Source organism: Octopus sinensis, linkage group LG4 (genome assembly GCF_006345805.1).
Source record: "Octopus sinensis linkage group LG4, ASM634580v1, whole genome shotgun sequence".
In the NCBI taxonomy this organism is placed as follows: Eukaryota; Metazoa; Mollusca; class Cephalopoda; order Octopoda; family Octopodidae; genus Octopus; species Octopus sinensis.
In genome coordinates this window covers 127,319,569-127,346,018 of record NC_043000.1, presented here as the reverse complement: position 1 = coordinate 127,346,018, position 26,450 = coordinate 127,319,569, and the positions used below count along the sequence as shown (strand labels likewise).

At 35.8% G+C, this 26,450-nt stretch overlaps 1 protein-coding gene across 9 annotated transcripts in view; it reads left to right on the top strand.

Moving 5' to 3' along the window:
* The window catches only part of LOC115210341 (nesprin-1), an 870,646-nt gene that overhangs the window by 302,872 nt on the left and 541,324 nt on the right, over positions 1 to 26,450 (top strand). For all 9 annotated transcript variants that reach the window (XM_036502466.1, XM_036502469.1, XM_036502465.1 and 6 more), the window contains 11 exons: positions 4,353 to 4,679; positions 8,147 to 8,458; positions 10,760 to 11,080; positions 12,587 to 13,228; positions 15,292 to 15,612; positions 17,722 to 17,883; positions 18,338 to 18,511; positions 18,790 to 19,107; positions 21,827 to 22,147; positions 23,698 to 23,867; positions 24,661 to 24,817. In XM_036502466.1, coding sequence (XP_036358359.1) covers positions 4,353 to 4,679; positions 8,147 to 8,458; positions 10,760 to 11,080; positions 12,587 to 13,228; positions 15,292 to 15,612; positions 17,722 to 17,883; positions 18,338 to 18,511; positions 18,790 to 19,107; positions 21,827 to 22,147; positions 23,698 to 23,867; positions 24,661 to 24,817 — 3,225 coding nt within the window. The remainder of the gene's footprint in view (positions 1 to 4,352; positions 4,680 to 8,146; positions 8,459 to 10,759; positions 11,081 to 12,586; positions 13,229 to 15,291; positions 15,613 to 17,721; positions 17,884 to 18,337; positions 18,512 to 18,789; positions 19,108 to 21,826; positions 22,148 to 23,697; positions 23,868 to 24,660; positions 24,818 to 26,450) is intronic.

Here is a 26,450-nt window from a genome sequence, read left to right as displayed (position 1 = left end):
AAATAAAACTATATTGTAACTATTACTGGTTAATACTCTACTATAGAAAAAAATCAGTGAAATATAATATAATATAATATAATGTAAGCATAGGAGTGGCTGTGTGGTAAGTAGCTTGCTTGCCAACCACATGGTTCCAGATTCAGTCCCACTGGGCAAGTGACTTCTACTATAACCTTGGCCGACTAAAGCTTTGAGTGGATTTGGTAGATGGAAACTGAAAGAAGCCCGTCATATATATGTGTGTGTGTGTGTATATGTTTGTGTGTCTGTGTTTGTCCCTCCAACATCACCTGACAACCGATGCTGGTGTGTTTATGTCCCCATAACTTAGCAGTTCGGTAAAAGGGAACTGTTATAGTGGTGCTACTGCATTCCTTAGGGAATCAACTAATTGCCTATGTTTAAGGCAGTAAGCTGACAGAATTGCTAGCATACTGGGCAACATGCTTAGCTTCTTCTGTCGTTATGTTCTGAGTCCAAATTCTACTAGGGTTGACTTTGCCTTTCATCCTTACAGGGTTGATAAAACAAGTTCTATTCAAGCACTGGGGTCAATGTAATCGACTACTCCCCTCCCATGAAATTTCAGGCCTGATGCTTATAACAGAAAGGATTATTATTCTGAGCGCAACATTCCCTTTCATCCTTTCAGGGTTGATAAAATAATTACCAATTGAACACTGGGGTCAATGTAACCAACTTAGACCCACCCCATCCAAAATTGTTGGCCTTGTGTCAGAATTAGAAACCAATTAATTGCCTATGTCTGAAATTTATGGCCATCATCTCCAATGCTACTGTTACCCTCCTGGATATCTCTGTCACTATTGAAAACACATTTCTATCTCTATTCCTCACACACACACACACACGAACACCCTACTTTTCTTCTCACCCTGCTCGCACTACAACTGCCATACCATTCTTGCAATTTCGTTGATTCTGATAACTTTGTAGTTAAAACACAGATTTTATTGATTTTTTTTCTTCTTTTCCAAATCTAATGAAATGCACCATTTCTTCCCAACATGGGGTTACTCTGTACCCTGAGTCAACTTTGCATTCCAGTGATCCCAGGTCACTAACAAAGCCTCTGTACATTTGCCCTAAACACACATACACCATCCCAAAGACAGTATTCTCTTTTCTACAACGTTTCTGTGCCAGTGGCACGTAAAAAGCACCATTCAAGCATGATTGTTCCTAATCCTCCTCTCATCTCTTTCAAACGGTACAAAAATCTCCATTAATCTCTTATTTAAAAACTCCTTTCCCTCCTGTTATACAACCCAGCACCTTTAGAGGTTCCCATCTGCTATGTTACTCTTCTCTCTTTATGTCTGCCAGCAGACTCATAATTGATTCCAAAACTTAGTTCAGTGCCTCTGATCGTTTTGATTACACATTCACTGCCATTTTGATTTTCTCTGTGGGTGAAGTCAAACGTCATTTAAGTGACTGATTCTGTAAATACTTTCACAGTGTTCGGTATCGCACTCAAGTAACCTCCAAAGTTGTGGCTAGACATTTTTGTTTGTCAGACCATTTCTTCAACCATCTTTCTGTGTATAAAATTATGTGACGAGGGAAGGAATAATGTGTGTGTGAAAGAGATAGAGAGATAAAGGATGGGTGAATGAAAGGACTGAAGGACAGCAATACATGGCTGTCATCTTTAGAAAACACTTGATTAAAAACATTTCAACCTGCTTGTCAGAAAATGTCTTTCTAAATACATCAGAGCTATGTATATTAATAGATTTGCTGTACAATTTAGTGACACTCTGAAATTAAATTCTTAGGAATCTTGGTACAATCATACATGCAGACACATGGTGATATGCAGAACACCTACATGCTGTTAATGTCGTCGGCGGTGTCACTTTAATGTTCACTTCTCCAGGCTTGTGTGGGTCAGACAGAATTTTTTGAATCAGTTTTTCTATTGCACGATGCCCTTCTTGTTTTAACAAACTTCATCTGTTTCCAAGTAAGGTAATATATCCCCATGACCAGATATTCTTTCTCTGAAGATTGGAAAGAAGGATACCATTTGCATGACAGTAACATTCATTTTGCAACTATCATGCAAAGTCAAGGCAAGAAAATGGTAACGCACACATGCATGCATGCATGCATGATGGACTTTCAATTTCTGCCTACCAAATTCACTCACAAGGCTTTGGTCAAGCTAGGACTATAGTAGAAGACACCTGCCCAAGGTGCCACACAGTGGAGCTGATCGTGAACTCATGTTGGGAAGCAATCTTCTTACCACACAGCCATACCTGCACCTGTATCTATAAGTAATATTACTGAACTCACCTGAATAACTCAGAACTTCTCAGCTCATGGTCTGAACTGGTTCATGGATCAGCTTTTGGAAGTTCTAATTAAAATGCTAGGTTTCAATGTAGCTAGCAGTATTCATGGGTAGTAGACCTAACCCATCACCTGGTTAGCATCATTGCTTGGCACTGTGGTTACTTTTAGTGGATGAATCCATTCTGTTGCAAGCATTTAAACCAGGCTTCCATTGACTTCTTCCCTTTTTGTAAGACTGGAGACTGACTCATTCGAATTATGTTGTGTAGATATGAATATAACTAGCATTCTGTCAGTTGTGATGACAAGGGTTCTGGTTGGTCCAGTCATGGAACAGCTGCCCATGATATTAATGAATAAGTGGCTGAACACTCCACAGACATGCTTACCCATAACATAGTGCTCAGGGAAATTCAGCGTGACACAGGATGTGACAAGGCTGGCCCTTTGAATTACAAGTACTACATATTTCTTATTTCTTTATTGCCCACAAGGGGCTAAACATAGAGGGGAAAACAAGGACAGACAAAGGGATTAAGTCGATTACATCGACCCCAGTGTGTAACTGGTACTTAATTTATCAACCCCGAAAAGATGAAAGGAAAGTTGACCTTGGCGGAATTTGAACTCAGAACGTAACAGCAGATGAAATACCGCTAAGCATTTCGCCCGGCATGTTAACGTTTCTGCCAGCTCGCCACCTTTGGTACTACACATTTCTGCCAGGTGAATAGACTGAAGCAATGTGAAATAAAATGTCTTGCTCAAGGGCACAAAATGCCACCAGGTATCAAATTCAACCTTATGATCTTGACTTGACTACCCTAAGCACTTAGCCATGAGCCTTCACTAGATATGACTTTACATTCTAAAGAGGTTTTTAACCCTTTCGATAGAGCTGCAATGCTGTATGGGAATGAAACATGGTGTCTGAGGGAGAGAGAGAGATGGTAATTTTGAGAAGGACTGAGAGAGCAACGGTGAGAGAAATGTGTGGGATGAAGCTGTTTGATAAGAAGAGGACTGAGGATTTGATGGGAGTGCTGGGGTTGGAGGAATTGGTGGAATGGTTGGCAAGAGCAAATAGAGTGAGGTGGTATGGGCATGTGTTGAGGAGGGATGAAGGGCATGTTTTGAGGAAGGTGATTGTGTTTGAAGTAAATGGAGCGTGAAAGTGAGGAAGACTGAGGAAAAGGTTGAGGGGATAGTTGGAGGAGGAGATGGGGGGGGGGTGAAAAAGGAGGATGTCCAAAACTGGGCAAGATGGCGAGATGGTGTGAGGATGATTGCTATGGCATTGAGGTAGATCTGGCAACCCCAATTAACAAGGACAAAACCCAGATTTAAAACGCTGGATGATGATAATCATGACAATGATACCAACCCAGCTGAAACTGCCTCTGGCTCTGTAATACAAATGTCTTGTTTTTATAAGTTCTGAATTAAAATCTTCAACCAAACCTCAGTCACAATTTATGTTCCTAACACTCTCTTAATGATAACTAAATTATTTTACTAAATATTTTGTTATATTTAAAATTAATTGAAAGAAATACAGAGCATCTCAAAAGAAATATGATAACGAAAGGGTCAATAGCTTGCTGGCAACTTATCCCATTTGATATCAGACATAATGTATAAAGTTTTTCCAATTATTTTCCTTCATCATTCATTTTGTTGTCTTTCATTTGACTCTTCAATTTTGAAGAAATTTGTTTGCAATTTCTGTTGTGTCTGGGGAGAGTCATTTTCTTTTTGTGCCTTGTAATGTAACACGCTCACCGGTAAAATTACCACTTATTTCTTATTTTTATTTTCCTAAAATTTTCATTGCGTCTTGCAACCTTTTCAATAGTCTTGACTTTGTCCATTATTATTTAATATTCATCCATTCATTTATTTATTTATTTATTTCATATACTGACAGTTATTCATTTAATGTTGATTTATTTATTTAATTTACCAACAGTTATTGATTTGATATTTATTTATTAATCTATTTAATTTATTTATTTAATTTATAGACAATCTGCACCGAGGTGAAAAATAACCATGTTACACTGGACAACTTAGAAGAAGATGCAAAAGGTCTTGTCCAAAACTTCCGTTCCAGGGAGACAGCTGCTTTAAAGTCTAAATTGGTAACAATCCGTCGACAATGGCAACAACTTGTAAATAAGGCTGATGACTATAAGTCATCATATACTGGTAGTGTTTCTCATTGGAAGAAATACAGTCTGTTACTAGAGCAATTATCACCATGGGTAGAATCAGCACAGAAGTATTGCTCCCAAGAAGTGCCAAAATGTTCCTCACTTGATGATTCTACACAATTATATAAAGATCATCAGGTATTTATATATATTGATATCTCTAATGTTTAAAATGCATCATCATCATCATCACCACCACCACCACCACCACGTGTCTATTTCCCATGTTGGCATGGTTTGGACAGTTTGACAGGAGCTAGTAAGCCAGAGAACAGCATCAGGCTGTGTTGTCTACCTTGGCATGGTTTCTACAGCTGGATGCCCATAGCTTATATATGAAAACAATTATTATGGTATATAATAGGATACACTTGTTTATGTGTATCTGAAATGGACAGGTAGAGATAAACAGAAAGAATAGGCTGTGACTGCGAAGACCCAACAAATGAGTTCATGGCTGTTTCCTGCATCAGCTTCACAAAACCAGCCCCAGCCCATCCATAGTACCTTGGATCACAGGACAGCCTACTGTACTTACTTTGGATCATAGGGCAACCTGCTGTACTTGAGGAGACCTATTGAGTCAAGTACATCAACATCAAAATAAAAATCAGATGGAAATTGTAGTTGTGATACCTGTGCCGGTGGCACGTAAAAAGCGCCATCCGAATGTGGATGATGCCAGTGCCGCCTTAACTGGCTTCCATGCCGGTGGCACGTAAAAAGCACCAACCAATCGTGGTTGTTGCCAACCTCCCCTGGCACATAAAAAGCACCCACTACACTCACGGAGTGGTTGGCATTAGGAAGGGCATCCAGCTGTAGAAACACTGCCAGATCAGACTGGAGCCTGGTGCAGCCTCCTGGCTTCCCAGACTCCGGTCAAACCGTCCAACCCATGCTAGCATGGAAAATGGATGTTAAATGATGATGATGAAGATGAATATTATGAATGTTATTAAAGCGAAGATAGTCACTGCTTCTTCGATTGTTTCAGTGTTGGCCTTCCATACAACATCAGCACCATACAGCATTTTTATCTCTCAATGTCCCCATCTGCCTGGTTATAAATACGTATCATTGAGAGATCGATATGGATTTTCTAATCAGGAATTTCATCCATATTTGATTCATTTTCAATCAAAACACATTGAATTTTGCCCTTGGTAAATGCACCTAGCACACTCTGTAAAGTGGTTGACATTAGGAAGGATATCCTACCATGCAGACCATGCCAAAACAGACAATTAGAACTCGGTGCAACCCACTGGCTGGCCAGTTCCTGTAAAATCATTCAATCCATACTAACATGGAAAACAGATGTTAAATGATGCTGACAAGAACCAGTGTGTGTATGTTTATAATTGGCGTAATGTCCTTCCTAAGATACAACAAAGTATGTTTCAACACACAAGTTCTCATCAAGAATCTTGCAAACCAAATATAAAACCTTGTATATTTACTTAGTGATTCATTCATCACTACTTAGGCAAATCCAGACATGTTTTACTTTACTGATGAGGTCAGAATAAGATAAAAACATGGCTGGAATTATTTCCTACTCTTACTAGAAAAATGAAAATGATATTAGTCGTAGATTAACATATTTTTACCTTCACTGTATAATTCTTTTTAGTCAAGTTCTTAACATTGCCCATATATTAAATATATTAACACTAACTTAGCTATTACTTTTCATATGGATGGTATCTTTGAATTATTAGATCAGCCATTGTTTGTCAGATTTTATTAGAGTCAATTTAATATCGCAGTGTACTGACCACTGTTATTATATTGTACCAAACAGCTGGAAAGTTGATTATCTCTTGCACAGTTTTTAAAGGTTGCCAACAATGCTATAGTTGGCCACTTCTTAATCTTAGAAATACTGCCTGAATCTGTTCAGTAATAACAACTATTGCCCTTACTTTCTAGTTATTCCAATACATAAATTTTTTTTTAATATCTAAGATAGAAAATTATTGGCCTATTAACTTGACATGTATAGCATGTATGGAAACTATAATTAATGAAATTTTAATAAAATTCCTTTGCGAACATGGATGGAAGATACTTCAGTCGTTTACCAAGAGTTTTGCAAAGGCTTTTAATACAGTATGTCTCAACAAATTACTATTTATTGTCATCATCATCATCATCATAACCACCACCATCACCATCATCGTCGTCATTATCATCATCATCATTGTGTTCATTGCCATTTTAATGTCCACTTCTTTTATTGCCTGCATGAGTCGAACAGAATTTGTTGCATGGGTCAGAAAGAATTCTTCATTCGGAGGCCCTTTCTCTTGCCAACTCTCACCTGTTTCCATGCAAACTTAATATTTCTCCATGACTAGACATGTTTTCACAAAAGATTGGAAATGAATGACACTGCTTATATGTTGGTAACTCTCGTTTACAACTATCATGTGATGTCAAGACAAGGAGACACAAACAGACACACACATATGATGGTCTTCTTTCAGTTTCTGTCTACCAAATCCACTCACAAGTCTTTGGGTGACTCAGAGCTTTAGTAGAAAACACTTGCCTAAGGTGTCATGCAGTGGGACTGAACCCAGAACCATGGACATTATGATTAGTAATAAATGATATTAATCGTATGACTGAATTACCTCATCCTCTGTGTGTGTGCATTTGTGAGTGTCCCCATGTCCTTCTTTTGATATTGCATAATGGTTGTGCACAGGCATCACCTTCATACATGTTACTATCATTCATTTCCAGTCTTCTATGAAAGACCTGTCTAACTTGCTTGGAAAAGGGTGAGAGCTGGCAGTGGTAAGGGCATCCGGCTGTAGAAAATCTGACTCAGCAAATTCCATCTGAGCCATGCAGACATGGAAAAGTAGTCATCAAAACAAGTCATGATGATGATGATGATGTTTGGTGTAGGAACAAATCATTGGCAACTTCACTATCTTCACAATCTCACATCCGAATATTGCATGTTTAATACTTTTTTTAATATTCAAAAAGCTTCTTTTTTTTTTTTTTTGTTACTACCTTTGTATTTAATGCCACTTTCAGGCATCCACAATGCATCATTTTGTATGATTCTTTTTTGAACTACATTTGTGAATAAAGTGAATTTAATTGAAACTCACTGATTGAAGCCTAAACATTCTATATGAATAATGAAGTTAGTGTTAACATAGTTAATAAACGGAGTTAATTAGAAATAATGATTCAATGAAGCAAATGTAGAATTAATTAATTACTAATATTATATTCATTATTTTGATAAGTACAACAGACAGCTCCAGACATATTTTGGTCTTATTATGTCCTCATTTGTGAAGCATACACTTCATTTTACTTATTGAATTAGTGATGAAGGAATCAATAAATAAATGTATAAGAATATACAATGGTTGGGGAAGAAGAAAATGGAATTGTTTACAGAATGAATAATTCAAAGGTATCTGATGAATTGATGATGGAAATGAACTGGGTGGTTCTTGGACAAATTTCTTCCTGAATGATTGCTTGCTTGGTTCTTCTTTTATTGCTACAAATGAAAAAAAAAATAAGGCTTTTATGTAACATTTTTTTAATTTGCCTTTATTTTGTCTTAGATTTTTATTCAAGAATATGAAAAACATTCTATCATGTTTGAGACACTGTGTACTGAAGGTCTACGAGTAACTAACCAACCAGAAGTTATCCAACAAATTGACCAACTTCAACAACAGCTAAATGAAATACAGAGTGCCACCGAGAGACAAACTAGTGAGATAGAAGAAAGACAATTAGCCTTTGTCACATTAGCAAATAATATAGAAAAGTTCCAGACTATCATCCATAAATATGAATCTAAGCTGTATGTTACACCTGTAATAAACACAACTGATTTACAGATTCTTAACCATGAGTTAGCATTAAGTAAGGTAAGTTGATTGTTGTTTGTGTCATTCTATCATTTATTTCTCATCTTTGAGTTAGAACTGCAAGTCAAGGATGAATTCTTTTATAGAGGAATCATTAAAAACACTCTTGGCTCTAATTTACAATAGAATCGTTTGAATGATAAATGATATATCTAAAAATGCAAATGTGTTAAGGAAAGAAAGAATTTTATTCATAAATAATTCATGATTTGGAAATATACCTGAATAACAAAGGCATCAAAGCAATGTAATGCAAATTGTGGGGAGTGGCATATGATCTGAATAAAGAAGTGGTTTGAGGTATCTTTAAGATATAGATATAGAAATGGGTCAAAGAAAGACCTTGTAAATGGTATAAAAGAATATTGAATTAATCAAATTTGTACTGTAGTATGATTAATTCTGGATATTCTAACAGAAATATGAAGGAATATCTAATATAAAGGAATCTGACTACATTAAAGTTGTTTGGGCCTTATGTAGCTTAGAATTAAGATTCTTCAGTTGTCAAGTCCACCTTGCTTTCTAAGGATTTTAACCTTAAAATTAATTCATAGCAGTTCTAAATATATACCCTAATATAAAATACACATTGAAAAATTACACAAGAGGAGAAACTATTAGGCTAACAAGGAATAAATGCTACAATTACTGTTGAAATTATTGGCTTTGTTGAAAAATGTTCCAAAAATATTGGAAAACTATTGAATTTTTCCTTGCATTAATTTTCAAGTTGAACTGTAGATTTTCTCATTTCATTCTTCGGATGGCATTGTATATTGTTTTAGCAACAACGTCATGTCTCACCAGGAGGTAGCTCTTTGGTAGCATTTTTGGGCAGCTGCTGGTCACATGTGTGATGTCTTCCACAGAAATTTGACATGATCAACATTTTTGGTTGCATTTTGGAGCTTCAACGAGCTTCACTGTCTGTTTTGTTGATTAGGTATTTTGAAGCAATCTCCTGCTCTTGGATTGCAAATGCATAGTCTTCAAGCTGTGACATAATGTTGTGATTGTGAGTCCAAGAAAGGCTGCACTTCATGTCAATATTATTGTCATCAAGTGTTCAGGAAATATACCCATACATAATCTTTTTATGGTATGCTGAGTGATTCTCATTCAGGTCTTTTTTGAGGTATGTTAGCCCTACAGTTTTAGGGTTGTATGGAAGTCATCAGGAAGAAAATGATTTTTGAAGGGCTTAATGTCAAGATATAGCATGTTTTTTCTCTTCACTTTTCAGTACTAGGTTTATATATTCATTTTTGCTGCTGTTGCTTAGCTGGTGCTATCTGAGAGAGACTATATAACATTCGAAAACTGTTTGCACTGATCTCAAGTTTCTTACTCCTTCATTTCTTCTTTGGTAAAGCCTGTCAATATTATTATTTCTGTGGAAGCTTCCAGACAATGTCAGGCTCATGTGGGTTTTAATGTCTATGGAGTGAATTTCCTCCATAAAGCCCAGTCAAGTGTCCTGAATGTTTGTATCAACACTGATACTGTGAATGTATTATGGCATATTGTCTTGTAAGAAAAGTGTTCCAACTGACATATTTTTCTTAGTCTCGTGTAATATTTTTGTAAGACTCTATATTTATTGGTTTCAAATTTTGGCGCAAAGCCAGCAAGTTCGAGGGAAGGGGCTAGATGATTATATGACCTCAGTATTCAACTAATACTTAATTTATCGACCCTGAAAGGATGAATGACAAAGTCGACCTCAGTGGAATTTGAGCTTGGAACAAAAGAATGGATGAAATACCTTTAAGTGTTTTGCCAAGCATGCTAATGATTCTACCAGCTTGCCACTATAATTACTCCATATTTATTCAATGCCTGGGTATTTATTTGTAGCATTCTTTGAGAGAAAGATCATTGATGCACATGTTTACTGTATGTATGTATATCTATATAAGTGTATGCATGTATCAAAATGTAGCTATTTTCTAGTTTTACTTTTTTATTTGTATTTTATAATTTTTATGTATCTTTTGTTTGGAAAAATAAACTTTACTAATTCAACATCATGGTATTTCTAGACTTTCACACTCTTCATTAGGATAATAAGTGCTATTGATATGTGTAATTAACTCATTTTTGATTGGTAAATATGATTTCTGTATCAACAACAAACTCAAATGAAGAAAATAATATTAAAAAACATAAAGCATGTATATTTTTATTGTTTGAAATGATATCTCTCCTTTAGAAATGCATATGGAAATTATGGGGAAAATGTTGTCTTAAAATTCTGACATTTCTTTAAAACTCTTTTAATTATTGTTTCTGTTTTAGGCCTTGAAGGAAGACATACACAATCAAGATAACAATATAGAACCACTTAAAAGTCAGTTCACCAAAGTTAAAGTACATACAGTTCCTGCTGGCATTCCACGACTTCAGGAGTGTGAGAAACAGATTTTAGATGCTTGGGATAATATCAAAATACTCTCAGAAGACCGCCAGAAAACAATTACTTTAGCTCTGAAATCATCTGAGGAATTTGATGCAAATTTGGCTCATATGGAACATTGGCTATATCTGTGTGACCAAAACCTTGCACGAACGTCAGAAATTTATTCTGATGATATTCCAAATGTTCAGCAAGAGTTTAAGGTAAATAAGGAATTTTCTTCTTGTTCTGGTTAGGTCATCATCTCATAAGCTTGGAAGGTTGGGAGAGGGGCCCCCAGAGTTCCTTCAACTAGTTTATTTAAAATATCCTTGAAATTAACCTTTCTGTTGGTTATGCAGATAAGAAGTTGATTTTCCAATCATGTGGTCTTGGGTTTGGTCTTATTACATGGCACCTTGGGTAAGTGTCTTCTACTATGGCCCTGGTCCAACCAAAGCCCTCTCGGTAGATTTGATAGATGAAAAGTGAAAGAAGCTCATTGTATGTATATATACAGGGTTGACCAAAAGTCACCCAGCTGTAAATCAAAATTCCATAAATACTATCTGTATTTCTGTATTGACTTGAATGGAAAAATGTGTTGCCGAAGAAGGACTTCAGTTTGAACAATTTTCATGATGTTTCATATTTAGATGCTTTCATTAAATTCACTCAGTTGTTAAACAAAAATAAATCTTGGAATAAAATAGTTTTGATTTACTGTCCGGTGACTGTTGGCCAACCCTGTACATATATATATATATGCATATGTGTGTATGTTTGTGAGTCTATGTGTGTGTGTACGTGAGTGTGTGCATGGGTGTATGTATGCTTCTGTCACCTTGTCTTGACATCACACTATTGTTATAAACAAACATTACCATTATACAAGCAGTGTCCTTTGATTCTAATCTTTTATGAAAACATGTCTGGTCATAGGAAACCTTGCTTGGAGGCAGGTGAGGGTTGGGCAATAGGAAAGATTTTCTATGGCTGGGTGTCCATAGAAAATCTGCCTTAATGAGTTCTTTGATCCTTACAAATATGGAAATATGGACATCAAGTACAATGAAGTGCTTTACTCAAGGGCACAGTACATGATTCAGTCCAGGAATTGAACCCATGGTACATGGACAGACGGTGCTGAAGGATAAGAAGTTGAAACCAAGAAGCTGAATGGACACAATGCCGAGCAGACATAAAGCTGAACGGATAAGAAGCTGAAAAGATATATGAAAATTAAAATTTAATCATTTAATCTCATTAAATCTTAAGTGACAAATTGGTGAATTGGTCATTAAACTATTTAGGTTGGAAGGTTTTTTAAAAATTTTATTCTGTCCATTTGGCTTTATGTCTGTTCAGCATTGTCTGTTTGGCATTGTGTCCATTCAGCTTCTTGGTGTTAGCTTCTTGTCCTTCGGCAAAAGTGCATTCGGCATCCTGTCTGTACACGGAACCCATAACCTTATGATCACGAGCTTGTCATCCTACCACTAGACATTGAATTTGATATATGTCAATTTTTAAATTAACATCAGCTACACTGAGATCATTAATTTCTCTATTTTTTAATTATTTAACCAGTCTCATTGGTTATGGACAGAAATGATCATTTCTCTCTCATGAAACAAAAACCTTGTCAGTTATGTATTGTTTTAAATATTTCTTACTGCTTTTTTTTTTAATATCATTTTTATTTATGATTTTATTTTATTTATTTTTAGACAATGCTGTCAGAATGGCATGAGAATAGTTCCAATTACAAGAAACTTTCTTCAGATTTCCAATACTACATAAATAATTGCTCAGAAGATGAAGCAGCAGTCCTTAAAGAACGATATGATCGACTCTCTGATATTTACCAAAGAGTAAAAGAACTCTCTACAAGCCGTGAAGAAGCATGCCAAAACTGGCTGATGTATGCTGAAACTAGTAAACAGTATCAGATCAAACTGAAACAACTTCAACAACAATTGTCTTCATCCAATATCAAAGAACCTGAGATCGTTGGAATAATGGAATCAATCCAATCTATTGCTGATGAACTGAAAGATTGGAATAATTCCATAAAGGATTTAGATTCTTTGATGAAAATATCATGCCTCACCATAAAAGACAGAGCAACACAAAGATCACTTCATTTTCCTTCAGAATTACAGAACATCCAGACACTTTGTAAAGACATACATATGACCGTCAGCAGGAAAGAGGAAAAGCTTGGAGAAATGAACAAACAGTGGCAAGATTTTAATAATAAGAGGAACAATTTAATTGAAAACCTGGAGTCATTTGAGACAGAAGTGAATTCCCTTTCTGTGGAAAATTCTTCATTAAGTGGAGTTACTGATATGATCAATAATATCGAGGTAAACTTGTAAATTGCTATTTCTACCCATGTATAAGTTGTACCCTACTTTTTTCGCTTAAAATCAAGTATAAAATATTACACCTTATACACAAGTAAATATGATATATTATTTGCAAATAATTTGCAGATACAGGTGCTGCCAGTTGAAAGCTCTGCATGCCAGGCACTAGCAGGGTTTTTAGGGCCATCATGTATATGTTATACCCCAAATTTAGAGTTAAGTCTTGTTACAAAACTTTTTCCCTTCTTACTTTTAGCTTTGCTCCATGTATAAGTTGCATCCCAGTTTTTTTCTTTTTCAATTGAAATCAAGTATAAAATCGTAGGACTTATGCAGAAATAAATACAGCAATTTTCTTTTACTACCTTTGTTTAATCACCATCATTATCATCATCACTGCTGTCACCACCACCATTGTCATTGTCATCATTCTACATCAGTGTTTGCCATATTGGTGTGGGAAAAGGATTGGCTCTATTGGTATCTGGACTAGTGAATTCTGAAAGGAAACTTATTTGAATGGGTGTCCATGTGATGCTTTCTAAAGTAGAGATGTTGGTCTATATTGGATGGATCATTATGCCAGTAATAAACATGCACACTAGTTTCTGTTTCACTTCTTTATTATTATTGTTGTTGTTGTTGTTAGTCAATTGGTTAACCATTTAAGCAATGTACTAATTGATTGACTATTTGATCAATCAACCAGTTGATTACATTGACCCCAGTGCTTGATTGGTATTTATTTTATCAACATTGTAAAGGTGAAGTATAAAGTCAACCTTGGAGGGATCCTAGCTCAGAAGCACTGGTGCTGGCACCATGTAAAATGTACCCAGCATGCTCTGTGAAGTGGTTGGCATTAGGAAGGGCACCTAGCCATAGGAACCATGCCAAAGCCGGTAACAGAGCCTGGCACAGTGCTGCCCTTGCCAACTCCTTTCAACTCATGCCAACATAGAAAACAGATGGATGAAGAAGACGATGATGATGATGATGGGAAGGATTGGAGGAGAGGAAATACTGTAAAGCATTTTTTCCTTTATGCTTTTGCTATTATAGATAGAGAATGCCTGTAAATTGTGTAAACAAGAGAAGGACATTCTGTGTGTATGTGTGTGTGGGTATTTATATATATATATCACCGTGATGACCGTGACCAACCAGGCTATCAGGTGTTGTTGCACATCACTGGTCACCATGTGCTTCACATTGTTTTAGCCTTCAAATGACGCCACCCCGCTGGCTAAGCGAGCAGGCCAATTTATATATATATATATATAAACATACATATATATATATATATATATATATATGTGTGTGTGTATGTGTGTATGTTTATATATATATATCTCGTCTGGCACCTGTGTCGGTGGCACATAAAATCACCCACTACACTCTCGGAGTGGTTGGCGTTAGGAAGGGCATCCAGCTGTAGAAACACTGCCAGATCTGACTGGACTGGTGCAGCTTTCGGGCTCCCCAGACCCCAGTTGAACCGTCCAACCCATGCTAGCATGGAAAGCGGACGTTAAATGATGATGATGATGATGATGATGATATATATATATATATATATATATATATGCATATATGGATATATGCATCTGTCTGTGCTTTTGTGTATATGTTTATGTGAGATAATGCATTTGAGTGTGCGTTTGTGCATATATTTATGTGGATATGTGGTATAGTGTGTATACATTTATATCTGCACACCTGTGTATTTGTTATACATGATGTGTGTGGGTCTTTAAGGCTGTGGAATAAATTTGTGTGGATACACACACACACACACTATATTCTATTAAATGTTCGTCAAGTGATAGTATTTCGGTGTTATACATGAATACATAAAAGAAAAAAACCAGCTTCTAATCATATTCTTTACACTTGTGTGTATGTATATGTGTGTGCATACGTATGAGTGTGCGTGTGTCTGAGAGAGAGAGATGCATACTGTTGTCAATATAAATCCCTATAATCACTGATTATATTCAAGAGATATTTAAGAGATTAAAGTTGACTCTTCTTTGACCATTTTCTAAATTCATTTACAGGAAACCAAGAATGCTGTCTACAAATTCAACCCAAAGTATGAAGAAATCCGAGAACTTGGTCGACTCATTGTGCAAAATGACAACAACAAATCTGCTGAAGTACATGGCTTGTTAGAACAACTGCATGAATTCTGGGAAACCCTGCAGGCCCTGTTGCATGAAAAGCACAATTACTATAACAGCCTTTCTGTTTTGTGGAAACAATATTTAGATGCATTGAGTGTTGTGCAGAATATTCTGGAAACTGAACAACATTTAGTTGCAGAAAAGGTTTCTTTCACAAACTCTGATAATGTGAAAAATGCTCTTGAACAACGCAAGGTAAGTATTTGCGGACATAAAAATTTGTTTAAGTCATTATTGATCAACCAAAAGTTTTATTTGGACTCTTGAGGGAGTCTATATCAAGGAATTAGAAGCTAGAATATCAGAGGCCACATGAAGACTCTGAGTCCTTAACTGTGCCTTCTAGACATAGGCTAGGTTTTATATTAAAATTATATTTATATAACAATTGCAGCATGGAAGGTGTTTATAAGCCATTTAAGAAACACACAAAATTAGAATCTAGAATATCAGAGGCCACATGCAGACTCTGAGTCCTTGACTGTGCCTTCCAGACATAGGCCAGGTTTTATATTAAAAATATATTTATATATATTTGTTGATTATATAATATTACATTTAGTGTGAATATGTGTGTTCAAAGGTGGTGAGCTGGTAGAAACGTTAGCACGCTGGGCAAAATGGCTAGCAGTATTTTGTCTGTCTTTACATTCTGAGTTCAAATTCCACCAAGGTCAACTTTACCTTTCATCTTTTCAGGCTCGATCTAATCAACTGGCACCCTCCCCAAAAATTTCAGGCCTTGCGCCTAGTGTAGAAAAAATATGTGTATCCATGTGGTTACTGTGCTGGGCTCATGACCATTAGGTCATGAGTTCAATTCTTAGATTGGGACAGTGTGTACCTTTGAGTAAAGTACTTTCTTTCACTTTTTTCTAATCTACTGAAGACATATAGGCTAGTGGTCAGGGTGTTGCACTCATGATCACCCATGGTTTTGGTTTCTGGACAAGACAGTGTGTTGCGTTCTTGAGCAAAACACTTAATTTCCCTTTGCTCCCATCTACTGTAAATGAGCAACCCTACGAAGAGACTAGCATCCCATCCAGGGGGAATATTGTGTTCTCGGTCACTTACATGTGGCGTAAAAATTACCCTATGAGCCCTAAGACTTGTGATGATAATATCTAGGGGGTCTTACTACTACTACTACTACTACTACTACTGTACACATCTGTAAATAAGTATCAGCTATGTGCTAGTGCAAACCTCTCTCTCCTGCTCTTAACATCCTGGATATCCTGCCAGGTCAAGGATTAATCCTTTCGAAACCAACATGGCTGAAACCGCCTCTTGCTCTGTAGTACAAATGTCTTATTTTCATAAGTTTTGAATTAAAATCTTCCACCAAACCTTAGTCACAATTTATGTTCCTAACACTAGATTAATAATAACTAAGTCATTTTACTAAATTCTTTGTTATATTTAAAATTAATTGGAAGAAACACAGAGCATCTCAAAAGTAAATACGGTAATGAAAGGGTTAAAAGGCTGAGAGGGATCTGTACCTGCTTTTGATTGCATGATCACCTAAAGCAGATAATGACAGCATGATCGTTAGTGTTCCTTTCATTAATATATTTCTATTGAAATACACTGGTTTTGTTTTAGTTAATTTTGATAATAACAAAGAATTTAGTAAAATAATTCTGTCATTATCAAGCTGGTGTTCAGAACATGAATTAACATGGAATTTTGATGGATGGTTTTAACTGAGATCTGTTTTATATCATGAAACCAAAGACAGTCTCAGTTGGGTTGGTAGGAAAAAGGTTAAATTTTTATATTTGCGATGTTTCAAGTCATGGAGGCACAATGGCCCAGTGGTTAGGGCAACGGACTTGCGGTTGGAGGATCACGGTTTCAATTCCCAGACCAGGCGTTGTGTGTGCTTATTGCGCAAAAACACCTAAAGCTCCACAAGGCTCCGACAGGGGGTGGTCGTGACCCCTGTTGTACTCTTTTGGCCCATCTTTCTCTCACTCTTTCTTCTTGTTTCTTGAGTAATGCTGCGATGGACTGGTGTCCCGTCCAGCTTGGAGGAACCCATGAGCCTGGCTAGGCTTGAAAAGGGCGCATAAATAAGTAAAAAAAATGTTTCAAGTAGTTGATATTCAGTCTTATTTAGATAGATACTGATTTAGTCAACAAACCATGGGCTAAAACTGAAAACCTTATCTTGAATATGTGTCATGATCTATTTGACCCGTCATAAAGTTTATACTAATTGCCTTTATGTAAAAGCAAATGAAAAAAAGTTTATATTTAATCTATTGAGCAACAAACTTTTGCTTTCTTCTCCAGGCTGCAGAATTTGAGTTACATGCTACCCAGACACAGCTGGATTATTACAACAGCAAAGGTACCCAGTTACTGGAAGAGTTACAGAAAGTTCCTAAATTGGATTTGTCTCAGATTGAAAAAGAAATTAAAACAATCAACCACTCATGGGAAACAACTAATGATGTAAGCTAATTGTTACATTTACTTTCCTTCTTCTGCACAGCTAATATTGATTGCAATAGTCATCCTTATCCATTATTGTCTACTTTCCATGTTGGCATAGTTTGGACAATTTGTTACAATCCAAGTCAGTTCTTATTTAGAGTATTTGAGGAAAGTGGCTTTGTACCAAGTGTTAGGACATTAAAATATGATTGAGGGATAGAAACAAGGTCCTTGCTTATGAGGAGATACATAGTAACTCCAGTTAGAAAAGATGGTGATGAAATTGTGTGAGGATGCACCCTCAAGGAAGGGGCATATATGAGAAGTGGTACAGAAGATTGGATTAAAAACAAAGAGAACCAAGTAAAATATTAGATGTACTATTTCTGTATTTATTGGAAAACATACCATTGTGTGAATATCCACGCATCTCTTTCATTAATTTCATTTTTTTTTTGTTGTTTTAAAACAGACCATCATACTTCAGAAGGAAAACTGTGAAGCTCAGCTCGTCTGCTGGGAGCAATTACTCACAGGAATAGAGGAAATCAAAAATTGGATTGTGCCTCTTATTAAAAAATTTGAAGATAACTTGAATAATTTTGAAGACACAGTTACTGTGGAAACAAGACTTCTATCATATAAGGTCTGTATTTGTGGGCCTTTTTTGTTTTTTTCTTTTCTTGAATAATTGTCTCAGATTTTTCACTTTGTTCATATGTTACTCTATATACATGGCACAACCCTTCTGTTACCATATAATCCTCTTCTTATAGAAATCTTTGAAAAAACATCTGTTCTTCATCACATGTTTTTCACTTCTTAATTTTTTTAACTATTTCTTCTATTAATTGTTACTTTTTCTTTTTTCCCTTCACTTACCATTCACTATTATCATTGTTTTCATTTCTTTGACTCCTCTAGGAAGAAGTTCCTTATTTTACCAAAATATTTGTTGAAGTACAGCAAAAAATCAAAGACTTGCAAGAACTAAATGGCAATATTGTGATATCAAGTTTGAATCATTCTCAGAGTGAGATCAAACAACATTTCGAACATGCTGAAAGTCTTGCACGGCAGCTGGAAATGATCATAGGAGATTTCTCATCACAACACAAGAACTTGTCGGCCAGTCTTGAAGATGAAACAAAATGGTTAACTTCAACTAAGAATTCACTTTTGAAATTCAATGATGTTTCTAAAATTGAAGAAGATATTGCCGACCAGATAATGAAATTAAAGGTCTGCCTTCCAAATATTTTGTTTTTATTTTAAGAAAATTCAAAAAATTTTATTTGATAAGTAATTTTATTGTGAATGTTACTTTGTATAAGATCTTCGATGACTGCATGATAGGTAAAACTTCTTAATTTGTCTTTACAATGTTTCTTTGTATTTTTTCCAACTGAAAAGCTATATATTTCCATTGATAATGCATATTTAAATGGCTCTATTTTTAATCAAAGACATTGTTTCATGATAATTTTGTAGCTACCGTTTGTAGGCAAACCTTTTTAGAAAATTGCCACAGAATTGTTCACTTATTAATTTTAAATTAGATTTTTTCAAAGATGAATATTTCCAAGATGCAACTTGGAATAATCAATTCATCTTTTCTTTCCAAAATATTTTCTTCTTTTCTCATAAATGGAAAATCTTTATCAAAAGAAGCAAAATATAAAGATAAAAAGCAAAAAAAAAATTATCACAATGTGCTTAGGAAAATAAATAAAGAACAATAATGATTGGAAGTTATCAGAACATAGCTGCAGGATATATATTCACATGAAACATTAAAGCAAATAAAACTTTCATAAGAAATTTTAAAGTATGATGAATGATCTAATTACTGTTTTGGATATTAGACAAAAATTTAAATTTAAGGAATCTTTTTATAATTTAGTAGGAAGGGCAGAAATTATGACCATTTTCAGTGCTACTGTGAGTGGTAGGATGAAGGGAGGTGGTTGCCTTTGGACTGGAATGTTAGCCCAAATTCTTGCAGCTAACTGTACTCTGCTAAAGACATCTATACACCAGGTAATGGTGTTTATTTAGCTAGGCTAGGAATTAAGTCTACTACCCTCCAAGGGCAGGAATGGTGCCTCTGATGGACATCCACACACACAGTTTCTGTCAACCATAGTTTCACTTACAAGGCATTAATCAACCTAAGGCCATAGTGTTCTTTACCAATATGCATCAATGAAAGATATTTATAATAAAACACATCTTTGGTAGATGGAAACTGTGTGGAATCCTATCGTGTGTGTATGTGCATGTGATTATCAGTACCATAATCAGTAGCAGCATTTAATGTCCACTTTCCCATGCTTGTAAGGGCCAGATGGAATTTTTCATGGCAAATTTTCTACAACTGGCTGCTCTTTCTATCACCAACCCTCACCTGTTTCCACTCAAGGCAATATTTCCTCATGGCTTATGGAAGACTGGAAATGTACAACAGTATTTATATGAATGTTTCTCATTTCCAGTTCAACATTCATATAAATAATGTTATTTATATGAAGGTGATGTTCATGTACAACCACTATATAATACATATACACACACAGACACTTACATATATAGATATACTATGGGCTTCTTTCAGTTTCTGTCTACCAAATCCACTTAGTGAGCCTGGAACTATAGGAAAAGACACTTGCTCACGGTGCTGTGAGGTGGGATGGAACCCAAGGCCACATATCTGGGAAGCAACCTTCCTAACCACAAAGCCACACAAGCATCTATTAGCACATGTGTGTGTATATGCATATATGTATATAATATATCTATCTATCTATCTATCTATCTATATATATATATATATATATATATATATATATATATATGCACGTATGTGTGTATATATATATATATGCGCGTATGTGTGTATATATATATATATATATATATATCATTCTCCATGCTTATTCTGTGTGCATGTGTGTATGTGTATGTGTGTGCAAATCTTTGCATGCCAACAGTGCTTGATGACTAGTGTTTGGCAAAAAGAGAATGATAAAATATGTACAAAACTTTAAAAATACAAGTACCAGGTTTGATTTGTGTGACCAAATTGTGCAAAGCTGTTCCCAGCATGGCTGCAGACCAATAACTGAAATAAGCAAAAAAAAATAATAAATAAATAAAATAAAAGAATATATGCTGGACATATGTGCCTGTTAACCATGAGAACCACAAAATAATGGGAAAGATAATAGTTGATATATAGAAAGAAAGGTAGATAGATAGAAATATAGGTAGATAGACAGACAGAGAGATGGATAGATGATAGATAGATATATATATATAAAATAGATAGATAGGTAGCTAGGTAGGTAGGTAGGTAGGCAGGCAAGCAAGCAGGCAGACAGACAGAAACAAATAGGTTGATAGGTAGATGGCTAGAGATAGATAGATACTACAGATTGATAGATGGTAGATAGACAAATAATAGATAGATTGAAAAAGAGATGGGGAGAGAGAGAGAGATGGATCTATGGCAGCACAACAATAAATGTGTTTCCTTTGAAATGAAATGCAAGAAATACAGAACAATATATTAGAGTAGTGGCAGAGTAGGGGATGATGGTGTCCCCTAATTCTAAGGACAATGATGAGATTCATTTTTATTGCTTGCTAAGGAAATATTTTTTACCATTGTTCTGGTTTGCATGTTGAAAGTAATGGTAACCCTATAATTAAGTACAGCTGTATAGTGTGTCACTGTTATAGAATGTGTTTGAAATTCTTAGCAGCGTGATAATTATATGATATTGTTGAGTGTTTTATAGATTGATGCGGTACCCTATTATATAGCAATCATCCTATCATCCAGTTGTTCATCATTTAATATCTATCCAATTTTTACCATTTAGTAGTAGCCAGCCAATTCTTTCAATAACAGTTTATTAGTCTTTTTTTTATTTTTATTTTCTTTTTTCTCTTTTATCAGGATATGAAACAAGAACTAACTTTACACGAAACAAACAGCAAGTTATTGTTAAATGAAGCAGATAACTTACAAAAAACCTTCCAGTCAGCTGAAGCTTCCAACCTGTTCAAAGACGTCCAAATTCATTGCCAAAAGATTGATTCTTTGTCGAATCGGTTTGCGAAAACAGAAAACATGCTGTTTGAGTGCCTTGAACAAAACTGCAAAGAACACCACCACAAACTCTCTGAGAAGGCTGAACCACTGACAGAAAAACTCTCTTGGTGTAGTGAAGTTGGTGGAGATCAACAAGCTATTGAGATTAGGCTGAAGGCTGTGAATGTAAGAACATCATTATTATTATTATTATTATTATTATTATTATTATTATTATTATTATTATTATCATTACTATTATAATAATAATTATTATTATTATTACTATTATTATTGAGTGAGAGAGCAATGCATGCCATCAAAGTGACACAAGTACAAATATATGAGGCCCAATATACCCATCATGACTACCCATCCGATAAAGATACACCAGGCACATGCATCACAACCATATGTGCATAACATGGTGATCTCATATCAAGATAAACAGTACATGACCACTTAGAATGTTTTTCTGGTTGAGTAGCCCATCCTACTCAAAAGGTCCCTGAATAAGGTTTGTTTAAGGATGATGAATGAAACACCCATGTTTCCAGCAGTGAATTATTCAAGCCGCAAAGAATTTTTCTCAACACATGGCTATAATGCTCCCCCACTACTCCTGTTCATGATCAGAGATGCACATATTATCAGCCTCTAAGAGACATGCTTGCCTGGTTAAGGTCTAGCAACTAACAAGCAAATCTGTGGTATTGAGCAGAATATTTGCTGTAGCTCATCTTTTGCACCAAGACAAAACATGTACATTTTAACATTTCCAATCTGTTAAGATGAAAAGCAACGGCCTGTTACTGTATCAGGACATTCATTATTATAATTATTATTATTATTGTTGTTGTTGTTGTTATTATTGTTATTGTTATTATTATTATTATTATTATTATTATTATTATTATTATTATTATTATTATTATATTCATCATTATTTCTAAATTATGTAACAAGCTGGCAAAAGCATTAGCATGCTGGACAAAATGCTTTGTGGCCTTTTGCTCGTCTTCACGTTCTGAGATCAAATTCTGCCGAGGATAGCATTACCTTTCATCCTTAGGTTTGATAATATAAGTACCAGTTGAGTATTGGGATCGATGCAGTCGACTTACCCCCTCCCCCAAATTGCTGGCCTTGTGCCACAATTTGAAATTATCATCATTATTAACAGATGAAATACCGCTAAGTATTTGATCCAGCATGCTAATGATTCTGCCAGCTCGCTGCCTTTATGTGAAATAGTAATTAAACTGACCATGCTATAGAAGCAAGAAGGATAAAATAAACATCGATTTCGCAATTCCTTATGATAGCAGAGTCAATACCAAAGAAATTGAAAAAAAGCCAAGAAATATCAGGATTTAGCCATAGAGTTGAGGAGACTGTGGACGACCAAGACAACAATTATTCCTGTTGCCCAGACATTGATTTGATGGCGGGTGTACCATGCGTCAGGTGTCAAAATGTTTGCAGAGCAGCATGAAATGAGGTGTTTTGCTCAAGAACACAATACACTGACTAGTCTAGGAATTGAAAGCATGATCTCATGATTGCAAGTGCAACAATCTAATCACTAGACCATGCATCTATTATTATGATGATAACAATAATGATGATGATAATAAGGAAGTGAAACAAAATCAGTATGTGTTTTTATTATTGGTATAATGAACCTCTTGAAATACAACAAAATTTTTATTATTGTTTTACATTTTAAATCACAGGATCTTCTTTCTAATGTGCCAAAAGAAGAAACAGATCGGCAGTTAGTGTTGAAAAAGGCAGAACAGTTATCAGCTATATTACCAGATGGGAAACAAATTAAGTTGAAACAACAACGAGATAATGCTAACCAATTGTGGAACACATCTATTAAGCAGATGGAGGAGATCAAGTAAGTCATGATGAATTATAAATTTCAAATGATATCAATATTCATATATATTTGTATATATGTGTATCTGTGTTTGTTTGTGTATGTGTGTTGTATACGAAAGTATGTGTGCATGGAAGTGTGTGTTTGTGTTTCCTTGTCTTGACATCATGCACTAATTGTACATGAACAATTTCAGTTGTCATGGAACAGGTGAGGGTTGATGACAGGAATGGTACTTGGCCTTAAAGAGACTCTCTCAATGAATTCTGCATGAAGAAGTGGACATTGAAATGATGATGAGGGAGGAGGCCAATGGTGTGTGTGTGTGTGTATGTGTGCATGTGCATGCACATTTATACATTCATGCTGGAATAAGAAGAGTATGAAATTAATGCATGCAAGATTTCACAGCTCTAGCATCACTCCTTCATAGTCAGCTTATGAACTTTTCAGCCCACCCTCATGTATAATATATGCCGTCATCATTATATGCATGTTGATGTGTGTGTGTGTGTTTATATCCTTCCATTTTTACATGCAAATGTGGCATAAAAATTGAGTTGTGGTAAAAAAAAAATTTAATTTCAAATAAATACTTACATGTACTGTATAACATATATTGAGTACTCTTTTTCTCATTCATTTACAAGTTGTGACATTTTCATGTGTGTGTGTATTTTCCCATTTATACTCTCATATACATACACATTTTCTCTCTCTCACTCGAGTACATATTGTATAAAATATTTTTTTTTATTTCATTGTTTGTAAAATTCCTCTCTAAACTATTTCTAATTGCTTTGTTTGATAGAATTACTCTAGAAAATTCCAAGAAACAACTGAAGGAATATGATCAAAGTTATGAAATTCTATCTAACTGGATGAAAAAAGCAGAGAATAAACTGAAGGACGGCTCCTCATTAAAACCTGATTTACCAAAGAAGGAGGAACATCTTGAATTTATCAAAGTAATTCGCATTTTTTTTCTAAACAAAAGGACATTGATTGAATGTTGTCTTCATTAAAGACTAGACAGAAAATGCTATTTTGTTGTTGTTGAAGTTGTTGATGTTGTTGCTGTTTAACCAAGTCATTTCTGTTGTAGTGGACCTGTGATGAAAAGTTTTCTAACTATTTCCATATTAGTTTGTCTAAAGACATGGTGCATTTATCCAAGATATTTTTCCATTTTTAACATGATAAAATGTTACCTGGTCTCAGGAAGGCGCAGGCATGGCTGTGTGGTCAGAAGTTTGCTTCCCAACCACATAGTTCCAAGTTCAATCCTACTGCGTGGCACCTTGGGCAAGTGTCTTCTGCCACATGTTCCATCATCATCATTTAATGTCCACTTTCCATGCTGGCATGGGTTGGATGGTTTGACTGAGGACTGGCAAGCCAGGAGGCTGCACCAGGCTCCAATCTGATCTGGCAAGGTTTCTACAGTTGGATGCCCTTCCTAACACCAACCATTTTGAGAGTGTAGTGGATACTTTTTATGTACCACCAGCATGGGGACCAGTCAGCTGGTACTAGCATCGACCATGTTCACATGGGGCTTTTTCCATGCCACTGGTATGGGAACCAGTCAGGTGGTACTCTAGTTGACAAAAACCTTGTGAGTGGATTTGGTAGATGAAACTGAAAGAAGCCCATCTTATATGTATATGTGTGTGTGTGTGTGTGTGTGTCTGTTTATCCCCCACCACTTGCTTGACAATCAGTGTAAGTGTGTTCATGTCACTGTAACTTAGCTGTTTAGCAAAAGAAATTGATAGAACTCCTTTCAGTTGCAAGGCTTCAGATCAAGAGTTCAAGTGTCTTGGGAAGAATGGATAGAATTACTTTTACTCACCGCTGCTTTCAGTCTAACTCTGGTGCTGAGAGTTAGTACCTTTCAAAGACCCCTGTTATGGGTTAAATAGCAGAAGATGGTTCTGTGGCTTAGGCATGAAGGGCTCAGATGAGGGTCAGCCCCTACATACATGTCACATTGGACCCCTAAGGTGAAAGGGTGTGGCCTGGTGGTTAGAGTATTCAGCTCATAAACATAAGGTCATGAGTTCAATTCCCCGCAATGCATTGTATCCTCGAGCAAGACCCTTTATTTCTGTTATATCGCACGTTCGGTTGACCTCTACTCAACTCCTTCACGTCTAGACTTCTCCCTCTATATCTACGTATTGGGCTAGCCTACTTCATCGTCGGGGGGGGGGGCGTCAGTACAACAATTTCACATTGCTCCAGTCCACTCAGCTGGCAAAAATGAGTTGCACCTGTAATTTAAAGGACCAGTCTTGTCACATTCCATGTCATGCTTAATCCCCCTGAGAACTACATTAAGGGTATGGGTGACTGTGGAGTACTCAACCATTTGCATGTTAATTTCACGAGCAGACTGTTCCATTGATCATATCAACTGAAACCCTTGTTGTCCTAATTGACGGAGTGCCAGTTTGAGTTTGGACCCCTGATGTGTGGATGTGCCCTGATGTTATGTGTATATGTCTCCCTTGCCCAAGGGTTAACGAGGTGTTGTGTCTCAATGGTAAGCTTGAGAGATGAGATCAACAGAGTAAACAGTAAACAAAACTCACAAAA